At 47.5% G+C, this 12,828-nt stretch overlaps 1 protein-coding gene across 6 annotated transcripts in view; it reads left to right on the top strand.

Moving 5' to 3' along the window:
- The window catches only part of trappc9 (trafficking protein particle complex subunit 9), an 89,446-nt gene that overhangs the window by 18,161 nt on the left and 58,457 nt on the right, over positions 1-12,828 (top strand). For all 6 annotated transcript variants that reach the window (XR_013450970.1, XR_013450969.1, XM_040187840.2 and 3 more), the window contains 3 exons: positions 691-854; positions 4,808-4,960; positions 10,035-10,153. Coding sequence is in view for 4 of the 6 variants with exons in the window: in XM_040187840.2 (XP_040043774.1) it covers positions 691-854; positions 4,808-4,960; positions 10,035-10,153 (436 nt within the window). In the remaining 2 variants the exon portion in view is untranslated. The remainder of the gene's footprint in view (positions 1-690; positions 855-4,807; positions 4,961-10,034; positions 10,154-12,828) is intronic.

Raw genomic sequence — 12,828 nt, 5'->3', positions numbered from 1 at the left:
GGCGTAGGTCAACCGTAGTTCAGCCCTGTTATAACTTTCAAAATGCATTTAAAGGTATTTTCGTGCCGACCTCACTGTTCGATAAATCAACGACAACTCGGTGATGTAATTCTGGCCTCAGGCCGAGTTTTTGATGCGTGCTGTGCGCATGCGTAATGAGGTGTGCTGAAGTTGTAGCAAACACCTGCATTGATCTTTCCCCTCGTGCTCCACTGCTCGCATTGCTTTCAACAACAGATGCCATCAGCCGAAGCATCTGCCGCAAGCCTTTTGCTTTTGACAGCCAATTTAAAACCTCGCCATGATGCCGCTGACTGAAATTGAGCCAGAATTTATTTGAGGAGATGGCGATCAGTTCTCTGCTGTATGATAATCAGTGTGGATTCACTTATTTAAATGATGACTCCATCCTTGTGCCAGGGGTCATAGGCTGTACATCTGATCAATGTGCTGCCAAACAGATATTTTATAATTCAGGCAGCGTTGGTGCTGTGCACAACTCTGATTATTCTCCATAAATATAACACAAAGCTCGTGGCCATTGGTATGGGGCATTTTTTCACATATATCTGGTTATCCGTAACTTGCCACATGCATGTAAAACATTTTAACAACCGGCCAAACCCTCAAAAGAATGATCGTATTGTACTTTGAATCACCGCTGAACAGTTCTCCCTCCTCCACAAACAGGTCGGCACACGCGTCTCAGCCCACGTCCAAAGAGGAACTGTCCAGCACGGTGTCAGTGCAGCTTTTTAACGGAGAGACCCAGCAGCTGACCATTACCCTGGAGAACATCGGATCTGAGGACATCGAGACTCTGGAGCTCACGTCCAAGATTCTCAGCACCAAAGGTGAGGACCCCTATGTAATGACTAAACTAAAAGTGTCTACTTTCCTCCTCTCGGATCTGAACTACTGAAGAAACGGATGGTTGTTTCAGTGCATTCATGATATATTGTTCTTGCACTTGCATGGACTGGTCAGGAGCTTTGGGTCTATGCTGGACCAGATAGTGTTGAATAGAAGTGCACTGATGGAGGGATGAGGAAATGGATTTGGGTTTGCTGAGGGTGGAGTTCAGTCTTGTAGGTCCAGGCTGAAGAAGGGTGATTTTGACGTTGAAGAGGGCCCGAGTACGTATCCTTGGGGAACACCTCTGTGGATGTGATGGAGTAGAAGTTGCGTAGGGAGATGTAGAAGTATGATCTGCTGGTTTGGCAGAACATGAGTCAGCTGAGTGCAGTTCCTTCAGTACGGAGGCTTTGAAGTCAGGAGAGCAAGATGACTGCGGCACTGTTCGAGGAAGATGAGTTTGGGAAGAGCTTCGTAGTCAACAGAAATGAGGACGCTGTTGAAAACTGGGGCAGAAATAGCGGACCTGAAAGGCTCGAAGAAGAAGGGAATGGCACTCTGTGGATAATGAGCATGCATAGAATGTGGGAAAACCCTGAAAATAATTCATGTTTTGTGTGTTATCAGCACTGTTTCAGTCTTCTCTCCAGTTTTTGATGTCCTTCACCCCGGTTTTTGGCTTCTGTTCCTCCCCACATGTCCACAGCACAACATATGCCCCCCTGGATTTTTGCTCTTGTGTCTTTGTTCAATCAATACCTGCTCAGGTACTCAGATCTCTGCAGTTCCACCTCATTCCAACCGTCTCTTTCTCTCTCTTTATCTCACTCTCTTCTGTGTGAAACAAAGAAGCTCTGCTACTAAAATAGGCGGCAACGTTTCCAAACATTATACTCTATGATATTTCACCGACAACAAGATAACTGAGAATTCATGCTTTCAACAAAAAGAATAAAACCTGCATGCTGGCAGTGGTTGTCAGTCCAGAGGAGCGATACGCTGCAACCCACTCAAAGTCTATTCAATGAGTTTAAACCTGTGTGTCGTTCAGCATTGTAATAATGTTGACCATGTACCTCGCCCCCTGTACTTCACCCTGAGGGGGCAATTTAATCAGAAATGTCGACGTCTTTTGATCCACAGGTTCTAAATGGGGACATTGTGCTCAAGTCCACCCTGTGTCTTTTTAACACCGTTATCCTTAAACATACGCTACCAATGAAGTCGAGGTTGCTGCAGGCCAGTGTGGAATTGCTCTGACATTTCCAAAATCGCCCACGGATTGTGTGTTTAATTGAAGACCGGGTACACTAACAAATCCTCGGCCGGAGGGTCAACGCTCACAGGTCTTGTCCGACGATGCAGCTTCCGTCACGCTGAATACTTTCCTCACTTTTAGTGCGTTTCTCTCTTCTGTTTGCGGGGGAAATCCACACCGACCGGCCTGCTTGTGAGAGAATTACGGCGTCTCGTGTGTACAAACGCCCCATTGAGCCCTCGCCTTACAGTGAGTGGTAATTAGCCCGTCAGTGGCAACTAGCAAAGAGCACCAGTAGCCCGGCCCACCCCGCCCATGTAGCGACGGCCCGTCCAGGTCTCAGATGCTGCCTCCAGCGCGCCCTGCTGGCCGAACGCGGTGCACAAGAAGGCTCGAAATAGAGCAGTTGTTGCGCTGGTTGGAAATGCAAACAGCGCTTTGCCTCCGAATGCTTTAGTTTTTGGTTGTTGTTGGATGAGCAAACTTGAATAGATATCCTTCAATCATCATCTTTAGGCCACATCTAACTAATAATCAACCTGGATCACATCTCTTGCCTCTCTGATGTTGTCCCCGAGGGACGGTTTGGGATTATTAATGTATGCTTGGCTGCATTATTGTAATGTTACGTATGAAAATATGAAGCTTATACAGCAGTTTATGTTACAGTATGAAGATCTTTCATAAGGCCTACATCTCTTTTTATAATGTTGGGCGTAACAATGTTAGAATCTTCATGATTTCTTTTCATGTTTCAATTGATTGGTTCATGCGAGATCTCCCAACCAGGTTTAAAGTCTCCGTTATCCCCTCCATTATTTTCACTCCCTTTTTCCAAAGTGTACGAATGAAAACCATACGAGAGTCACAGCACACTCGATGCCATCCAGTGGGCCCCATGACGGAGGCGGCGTTCCTGGTCATCGTATTACCTCCTAATTATCACCCACCTGCCTGTGGCTCCTGAGCTCTAACCTGCCAGAGGCTTCAGACGCACACCGCTGAAGGGGCCCTCTCGCCTTTTCTGTGGGAAGTGAATGAATAAAAGATGAAGAGTCACAATAGGAAGACATCTGCGGCAAAACAAACAAGCATTACTCTTTCTGAGATGGGAGATTGGATTTCTCCAAAACAAAAGCAGAAATATTCATAAAAAACTCTCTTCATACAGTGATGTATTGTGTGGTATTTACATAAGCAGAGTCGTCTCTGAATAGCAGAAAATAAGCTGGTCTGACCTTTTGTCCGTCGCCGCCACCCCATTGGTGCTCCGTGGGTATGAACATGAGCTCGGCTCAGTTGTCCTCCACAACACTTACGTGCGTTCGTATCAAGTGTCCGGATGAGGACAAAACACTTTCCACTCTGCAGCCCGTGCAAAAAAAAAAAAAAAGAGACGAGAGGGCAACGATACTCCTTCACAGGCTTTGTTACCGGGAGCCGAGCCGGCGACCTCCATTTCCTCGATATCTGGGATGAAAATAATGCTGTTTGAACTTCAACCACCAGGTGCAAACTGTATAAAAAAGAAAAGAATCCGAGGTTTTGGTGGTGAGTTTTCATTGCTACGTTATTGTCCAGTGTTGTTTGATTATTTCTCGATTACAAATGTTTCGCCGGCGATTCTGTCATGCTCAAAAACCTCAACGCAGGATTTAAATCTTGCTTCCTGACCGACGTGTTCCTGACAGACGGAGCTTGAAATCAAGGTTGTTTCGTCTAATGAGGCGCCGACTGATCCCCGTGTTACATCTTCCAAGAGTCATAATATCTTAAATCCTCTAAATAATGCATGAGCGATATCCTCGACAATCATCGCGGCCGCCTCCCCCCCCCCCCATCGACACTCGATTTGCACTCGATGTGGTTCGGTCGTGTGCCGATAATGACGTGTCATCCTGGCTGTCTACCTGTGGAGTGACGAGGCGCCTGCTGCTGCATTTTCAAGTGAATATTTCTTCTTCCAATCTCATTTCTTCTACATCGTTTCCCTCCTTTTCTCTCCTCCTCTCGCTCCCTCTTCTAATTCACTGCAAGGGGCCCTGGAGTTTATGAATATTTAAAGCGCAGCGTTATTCACAAACTCTTTATCTAACGGCGCCTACGCTCACATCCTCCTTCGAGGATTCTACGAGCTCTGGTTATCAGGCGGGGACGTTTAAACTGTTGTTCCTACTGTGAACTTGCATCTCCCCCTTCTGTTAAAATCCGCCCGCTTGCTGCTCCCAGCGACGCCTCACCTGCGCACACGGAAACACATGCTTTATTCAGCCGGCGTATCGCTCACTCGCTGCTGAAGGGGATGCAGCTGATTCATTCGTCTCAGGTGGAGGCGGCTGGAGGCGAACATCGGCGATGCGGGTCTGGTGACGAGCAGCCCAAGGACTCGGGAGCCAATCAGCGCCTTTGTTGCTCCGGAAGAAAAAAGGAAAAAAAAAAACAAGCATATGGTAGTGATGCAAAAACCTGCAGCGAGCTGACTGCTCCTGTGTGCAAATTGCCTTTTGGGTTATTCACAAGCACAGCAGTGTGGTTTTGTTTACCTTTCTCCAAAATGATTTGCACCCCAAAAGAAACACCCCAGCAGGTCTCACCCCGGCCTCCAATGCTGTGCAATTAATTTACAGAATCAGTTTTGTTGCATTGGCTTGTTTTCAATTTGCCTCTCCCTCCCACTTGTGTGTGTGCGTGCAGAGAAAGTGTTTGGGGAGTTTCTGAGCTGGGATCTGGAGGAGGCTTCGTCCCGCCTGCCTCTGAAGTCGGGCCAGGCCGTGACGCTGACCGTGCACATCAAAGTGGAGCTGGACTTCTCCGGTCAGGAGAGCCTGCTGCAGGACCTCAATGACGGTGAGTGGAGCGGGACGTTCTCCGCTAATTACAAGCGCGGGGCTTCTGTGCCGCGCGCAGGTTGCCACGGCAACGGAGACACAGAGTGGACCATTTCATGCATTAACGTTTGGGTACAGACGGACAGAACCCCCCCCGGACGACAGTCTTCAAACCGAGTTCAAATACTCCAAAGCAGGAATCCCGAAGCCTTCCTGGAGGTATGATTTATTGCCGGCCTGTTGTAGACCGCATTGATTTAGTTAGTCGTCTCCATTGAACTGGCATTTGAGTGCGTTGTTCCCACCGAGGCGAAATGTTTTTCCCTTCCGTCGTCTCAAAGTCGATTGCCGTGGAATTGTTCAGACGTCTCGGATGCTGAAGCACTTCAGCGCCCTTGTTCAAGATTCCGCGGTAATAAGAGCGAAGTCTTCGAGGTCTCCACCAATGCCGCCACTTCCCTCCTGTTGCCCCCGGTTACATTTCTCCTCCCTCGAGTGCTCGTCCCTGGTTGAAAGGAGGACGTCTTACCTTCTCCTCAAAACCCTTTCATCGTGTTCCTTCTCCTGCCCTTCTTACATTTCTGAGCTGATATTATCATAAACGTATATAGATATGATCTTATCCCGGCCCCAGCTCCTCGCGAGGTCATTTGAGTGATGCTGTTAAACACTTGACGCTTTCAATCATTTTAATACATTTACAAAATCACTTTAACAACGTGGTTTGTGCTCATAACTTATTTGCATCAAGACAGTTTTCTATCCTGGAAGATTTCTGCCGTTTCTGCTCATCAAGCGTCTCAATTAGGCACGACCGATGCTTCCAAGAGTTGGTTGTATTGCATAATCACATGCCTTTTTTAATGTCACCACATCGTACCGTTACTGAATCCCATTGTTAAAGCTTAAGTTTATTTACGTAGAGGTAAAAACGCCTTGCCTGTTGAATAAGCATACCAACCCACCAAAGCCGCCTGCATGAAGTCTATTTCACTTAGAGTTCTACATATATTAAAGGTTATTTTTCAATACATTATATATTTGCAGCTTCAGCATTATAAAACATTTCGACACAACGTCCCCATTAATGTGATGCAGGGATTCAGACCTGTGCAACATATGAGCGAGTAATTCATTCAGAACTGGCCACGTTGTGCTGAAAATTAACTCTAACAACAATTTTGTTCAGTTATTTCAAAGGCGTTTCATTTTATTGTTAAATTACTGCACTTAATGTCTGACTCCACTTCCAGAACAGTGAAATCGAGGGGAGGGGGTTATTGAATATTTTTAATAACCTCAGTAGATTGAAGTATCTTGCTGCTCTGTTTCACAATAAGTATTATAAAAATACACAAATTATCTTCAAACAAGGCAAAGCGCCAAAACAGATACTGAAGGGACGGATGCACTGCTCCATTGTTTCTACACTGAGAAGAGCAACAGAATAGTCTTGGCGTTTTAATGCAGCCTTTTTGTTTGCTCCCACCTTTTGGATCGAGTTAGTGATCTAAACCATTGCCACGGATTGGTCGCCCCGTCTACATTTTGTATTTCATTTCCATTCAGTCCAATTTACTGCATTTCTTCACAGCACCAAGGAACGTGGGCTAAATCGACGGCATTCGTCTTGTGCTTTTATTGGATTACTTTACAATCCGCCTCTCGTTAAATATTCCACACATACCAGACCTATGTCCAAAATGAGATTATGCTAAATATGAAGCTACAGCCAGCAGTGATTTAGCTTGGTTGGGAACGCAAGTCCAGGTGAAACTATGAATTTGCATATATGAATAAAGAAGTGAAAAAGAAAATACATTATTATCACTTTTCAGTTTCCACTTGTAACATTCACATTAAGTGTCTTTTCAAAATAAACTCCCAAGCTACATTAACTTTTAGGTTCACTTTCTGTCTTTTCCTTCGTGCATCAGTTCTCGGCGTAGTTTTCACGGCGCGTACGTTGTGTTACAGCAGCGCCTCCATATTCGACATAACTAAGCACCGTTGACTTGCAGCCTTCATATGCTCACCGTTCAGTCATGCCTATTATGCCGCACCAGAGGTGTGAGTCCTGACTCACAGACCCGTAGTGGAATGTTTCAGCATATGTGGGCTTTGTGATGATCAGCCTGTATTTGGATTGAGGAGAAAGTCAAGCCGGGACTGTAATGCCGCCTGGCAGCTCTGCACCCGATGTCCTTTGTGTTTCCGCTGAGGCAGAAGGGGCAAAGCAGACAAAGCCACAGGAAACGCTGCTTCCCCAACGGGCCGAGCCTCATTGATTTCCCCTCAGAATAGTTTGTTCCCTGACTTTCGGGTCCGGCTCTGGGAGCACGACGCAGAAACAAAGTCAAAAGTGGTGATGTTTCTTTCTCCCGGGTTTCCACTTTGCCAGAAATAAACCGAGGCGGAGCCGAGCGGGTGTCACGAGGGGTGATGCACGGACAAAGATAAGAGTGCAACCTACAGAAAAAACAATTAACAGAAAATCAAAGGGAAAAAAAGATCTTCGTCTGCATAGGACACACCGTTCGACAGGTGACCATCTTGATCTTATTGCTAGATGGATCCCTGACCACAGGCGGCGGTTCTGAGGCCACCGTGTCGTGCCAAAGGTGAAGGTAACGGTTTGTCAGTAGCCGTAGAATAAATGCATGTTTTGCTGTAATATCTTGATTGGTTGAATTGGATTACTGCCCCAAAAGCTGAAGTACATGTCAAGGTGGCAAGTGGCTTTCTGAAGATGGTCTTCCTTCAACAGGATGTTGATGTTGTTAATGACATAATGTAACCATTATGTCATTATGTCCCTGTTCCAGGACATCGAGGCTCGTAAATGTGAGCGCTACTGGCACAGCAGAGGAACTAGTAGTTTGCTGCAGCTTGTTTGGTAGTTTCCTGTGCAGTGATTCAATCACTTTTTGTGTCGCGAGCCGCTTAAAGTAAAACGCGTTTTGCACCATAAAGGGAAAGAAATGATTTTGTTATTTTAATTGTGCTTTTATTGAAGCCCAATCTTCTTTTTCTTCAAATGCACTTGTCACTAAAACATCATCGCACACTGAACCTTCCCCCTCTGTGTAGTGCCTGCATGTGGAACTACATTTCCTTTGACACGAGCACTTAAAATGCCAAAGTAGTACCAACTGTAGACCACACTTGAGTGTTTTGGAGCATTTTGGAAACCATCATTGATGAGCCTGAGGAAGAATCTCCATAACAACACCATCATGTGAAATGTAGAATTTGGTTTGAATACAAACACGTGAATCTGTTTTATTTTATTGGATGACCAAATAGGTTTCATTTCAATGTGAAAAAACAAATAACGCAGCAATCTGCCCGCTGATGGAAACCTCGACTCCACCCGAGACGGTGAGACGGAGAACGAGACGGATGCTGATTGGAAAGCAGGCGTGAACGGGGGGGGCGGGGGGGGGGGGGTGTTGAGACTCTGGAGCGATGCCATCGTTAATCACTGCCCCCATTACTCACGCGCTCTCTGTGCCCCGGGACGCACCGTGTCATGTGTGTGTCTCCTGAGCCGGGCCGCCTTCCCCCGTAAGACCGACGCAGTTCATAAAGTCTGAGAGCGTTGTCTGGATTATCAGGCGCCCCCCCCCGGCCCCCAGTCCCTCCTGCCACTCCTAGTGGACCTCTAGATGCTCGCCTAATGTGTTTAGCAGCAGGACACAGAGAATGAGGCAATAACGAGGGGCAGTGACAGCCATCTCCACAGACGGGTTTCTCACCCCTGAGCCTGTTCTCTGCGCTTTTGTCTGCAAGCTTTTCCCCCCCGACGGACGAAAGAGCCGACAGTCGTGAGTGAAGCCCAGTGAAATCGAATGAAACGCAGTGGCTCTACATCATAAAGCGACATGTTTACCGGGGCTGTGCTGACCAAAGACGGGACTGTTTATTCATCAAATGGGAGAAAGATGCAGCTCGGCTCCGCGTCTGACTTTCTGTGATCGAACCCCAAGTGAATAGCATGGATTTCCAAAAGTTGAGCCTGTGCTTTTCACTACTGTGCCTAATCATTGGATTCCCGCTGCTTTTTTTTTTTTTTTTTCCAGTTCCAATCTGTCGTCGGGTAGATTCGACATAATCCACATTCTGACGGTGTTCCATCCATCGGCACAGCCGTTTGCCTTTCCAGTTGCTTCTATTTCGGTGGTTACCGTGTCATAGTCTGTCTTCGGTGAACCCGATCGCCCGAGCTGCTACGCCGGCCTGTGATCCCCCTCCCTCACCCGTTTGGGGGGGGGGGACATTGCAGGGCTCTGTGCTCCGCTGACGTCAGAGAGCGAGACGGTGCCTTTGACGTAGAGTCTGGGCTCAGGGCATCACTTCGTGGGCTTTGTCTGGGTTGAAAGCAGCAGCCCCCGTGGCGGAGCCTCGTGCAGCTGATCGCGCAGCTGCTGCTCTCTCAAGGTCACAAACGTAATGTCACTCACTCTTTGTTCACGTTCTTATAGCAGCACCATAGATGTCATCTTAAATGTTCTATTGTTTTCAGATATTAACGACTTTATGGAATCAGGCTATTCATACACGATGAAGTGAATGCAGTGTGTTGGGATCATAGCACTAATAACACTCTTATGATAATACTAATAATCATTTTAAAGCTTTTTTTTATGATCCATACTAAGCAGATTTGGCTTTGCTTGCATTCACACATTCGACCTACCGTCATTTAAACACACACACGTGAACTAAAGCGAATAAAAGCAGAAGTTTCGTCAACCACACTCTTTTCCTGAAGCTAAGTTGTTTTCTTTGCATGAACCCAAGGAACCCAGAGACTTATTCTGAAAATAAACTATGCATTTAACAAACCTATATTCACCCGCCTCGTCGTTTGAAGCATAAGATAAAGCTCAAGATGCGGTATATGTAGATGTGTATGATGTAGCACTGATGTACCGCCGTGGTTCCTGTGGATCTCCAAGCGATTGTGAGATGTGTGTTCATCAGAGCACATTGAAATAATGCACCACAACAATGCGAGCCGATTAGCCACGCCCTCTTCTCTCCGGTTCCTTCATGACCGCGTGACGGCCGCTGTTTTTTTTTTTTCTCAGATGGGATCAGCGTGACGGGCCTGCCCATCTCCAGCCCGCTGCGTCAGCTCCTCAAACCCAGGTCGGAGACCCGGGCCTTCGGCAGCGAGTCCGGCAGGGCCGAGTACAGCCACGTCAAGGTGAGCGACCGGCGACCCGCCGAGTGCACCAAGCCACGCTGTTCAAGGTGCACGCCGTTGTTTTCCATTGTCTTTTTTAAAAATTTATTACGGCTTGTAGCGTGGGGATTATTCATTTTCATGCTGGTGCAGTGTCGCTGCACCTACTCTGCTGATAATGAATAACCTCCTCTCTCCCTGCTCACACCAAGAAGGCTCTGCACAAAAGCTGAGCTAAAACCATTGTATTGTTTCCACCAAATTGCTGCCTCTGCTATAAAAAGAACACAGTTTGGTGTCTCACCTTTGCTGCAGATGCACCCTGCTCTTTGAAAAGAACCTGAAGCTCCAACATAGGCATGAACTTTTAGTTTGAGTGCAAAGGAGAGAGATGAAATAGCTGGATGAGCAGCGGGGAAGAAGGTGTTGTTGAGGACTTTTGGATGTCGGAGGAGTGGAATTGGCCGGACTGACGCTCTACCTGCTGCGGGTCATCAGCAGCCCCGCAACCTGCCGCTGAGGCAGCTGCAGCGAAAAAAAAGTTACTCCTCTTTCTGGAGTGTCTCGAGAAAAGTTTGAGCGGATGCGGTTTGACGAGGGAGAATCTGCTCATCGTCAAAGAGGAGCGCACACTTAAAAGACTCCTCGTACATTGTCGCTGGTCGTGATGGAGGTACAATCTTTTCGTTATGGATGGAATTGAAGGAGGCCTAGATTCTAGATGTATGATTACAACTCTGAGAGGATCATGTCCTCCTCATGCTAAACAGCAACAAGGCCGGTAAGGAGCACCTTCCTCCCTCCTCCCTTTGGATTCTTTGCATAGCAACTACCTTTTCAGATAAGGGGGGAGAAAAATGGGAGCAGCAGCCATTGTTCAGGGCCAGCCGGACATTTTAATCAGCGGTCCGGCTCATTAGGGGTCCGGATTGTACTGGCAGCTCTGACTTTCACAATAGAATTCAGGTATGGGAGCCGAAATAAAGCCAATCAACCAGAAACGAACAGCACATTTTGACGACTCTGCGCTCTTTTCATTTGACTGTACCGTCGGACCACTAGACCCCCTGGTGACTCGCTTTACTGTGATCTCCTGCTGAATGACTCATTGTCCTTACGGCTCTTTGTGGTCTCCGCAATCAATGTAAAAGTGTTAATTGATTCAATTATGGTAAAATGAGACAATCTTTTTTTTACCCAAACTACTATAATGGGTGACAGCTAATCCTATATTTTTGCCATTTGTGATGGAAAAAGCAATAAAATATGATAAAGAATATAACCTTAGCTGCCGATCGGCTGAGGACGGACTCAGAAGTGCACGGCAATCGCATTCGAACCGCCGGACGTCTCGACGGGCGGGTGTGAGGGTGGAGGTGCTCCTCTGAGGCCGGACAGAAAGGCCGGGCTCTCACTGGGCTTCTATCCGACGTGCACCTCTTCACCCCGGCCGAGTATGAAATTGAATGGTCCCATTTCAGGGGGGGGGGGTCATTGGTGAGATGCCACTGGAGTGGACACACTGCAGCGATGCCTTTGACATGGTCTCTGGAAATGAGTTTCAGAAACACTCGGAGGGCTTTCAGTCAGCCGTTCTCCCCCCGCAGAAGAGAGGAAAAGAAAGCCATGTTTCATATCATTTCATATCAAATATCTTTGGACCGGAGACCTTTGGCAAACCCACCGAGTGATGTGAAAAGGTCACCCGGGGGCTCTGGTGAATGGTTCGCTATTTAATGGCATCTAAAAGGGAAAAAAGGCATTTTTGGAAACAACAACGACTTGATTCCAGAGTTGATCACGTAATGACCTCTCCTTTGAGCTCCGCTTTGGTCTCCACCTCCTTGTGAGGAACACGTTCAGTCAGCAGATTTGCTGCACTTTTCTCTTGCGTACAGTTGGTCAGCAGCACCACGACTCAAACAAGGTTCCATCTTTTGAAAGCCATATCGGTTTGATAACGAGATCGTGTCTGATGTCGGCTCCTCCGTGAACCGGTCACTGTAACCCTGAACCCGCCGGCGAGAGGAGATTACATCCCGCTCCAGACGCACACATGTGACAAAGGAGAGCGCGTTCGTGGTTGTGTGCGGGGACAAACGATACACACACACACACACACACACAGGAGGACTGGTGGTGGTCTGTAGGGAGAGGGGGCGCACAGAGTTTCTTCAGGGCTAATCAAATCCAGTGGAGACAGAGAACGAGTCGGCCGGCTATTTTTAGAAGCCCAGCCTCGCGACGGCCGCTCAGCTCTCCTCGCGGATACAGATGCCTGCTCGTGATGCAGATATTTATAACCGCCACAGCTGTCCGCCCAAGCGTGAAGCGCCAGCTCAGCCACCGGGTGATTCTCTTCAGCTCCTTGCGTTCACCTTCTCCTGCCTCCGCGTGCAGGTTCGGGTGACTGTCAAGGAGAAGCCGCCGATGGAAGATCAAACAGATTGTGGAGGATTTCTTCTTTTGAGACCGATTAAGAAAGTCTTCCTTTATTTCCCTTGTTCTGCAACCTTAATCTGAGCAGAGTTTGTGCCTTTCCTCTGGGAAATATCTGTCTCTTTAGCTGCTCAATGCTGCACCGTGTTCCCCAGCGAGGAGCGTCCGTACGCCGCCCAACAGAATTTTAGAGTATTCGTGCTGAAAAAGACACTTTGGGGAGCAAAACAACGTTGAAGTGGTCGCCCGTACCGCTC

This window comes from Gasterosteus aculeatus, chromosome 10, assembly GCF_964276395.1.
Source record: "Gasterosteus aculeatus chromosome 10, fGasAcu3.hap1.1, whole genome shotgun sequence".
Lineage (NCBI taxonomy): Eukaryota > Metazoa > Chordata > Actinopteri > Perciformes > Gasterosteidae > Gasterosteus > Gasterosteus aculeatus.
The sequence above is the reverse complement of the archived record's forward strand: the minus strand, read 5'-3'. Positions and strand labels throughout refer to the sequence as shown.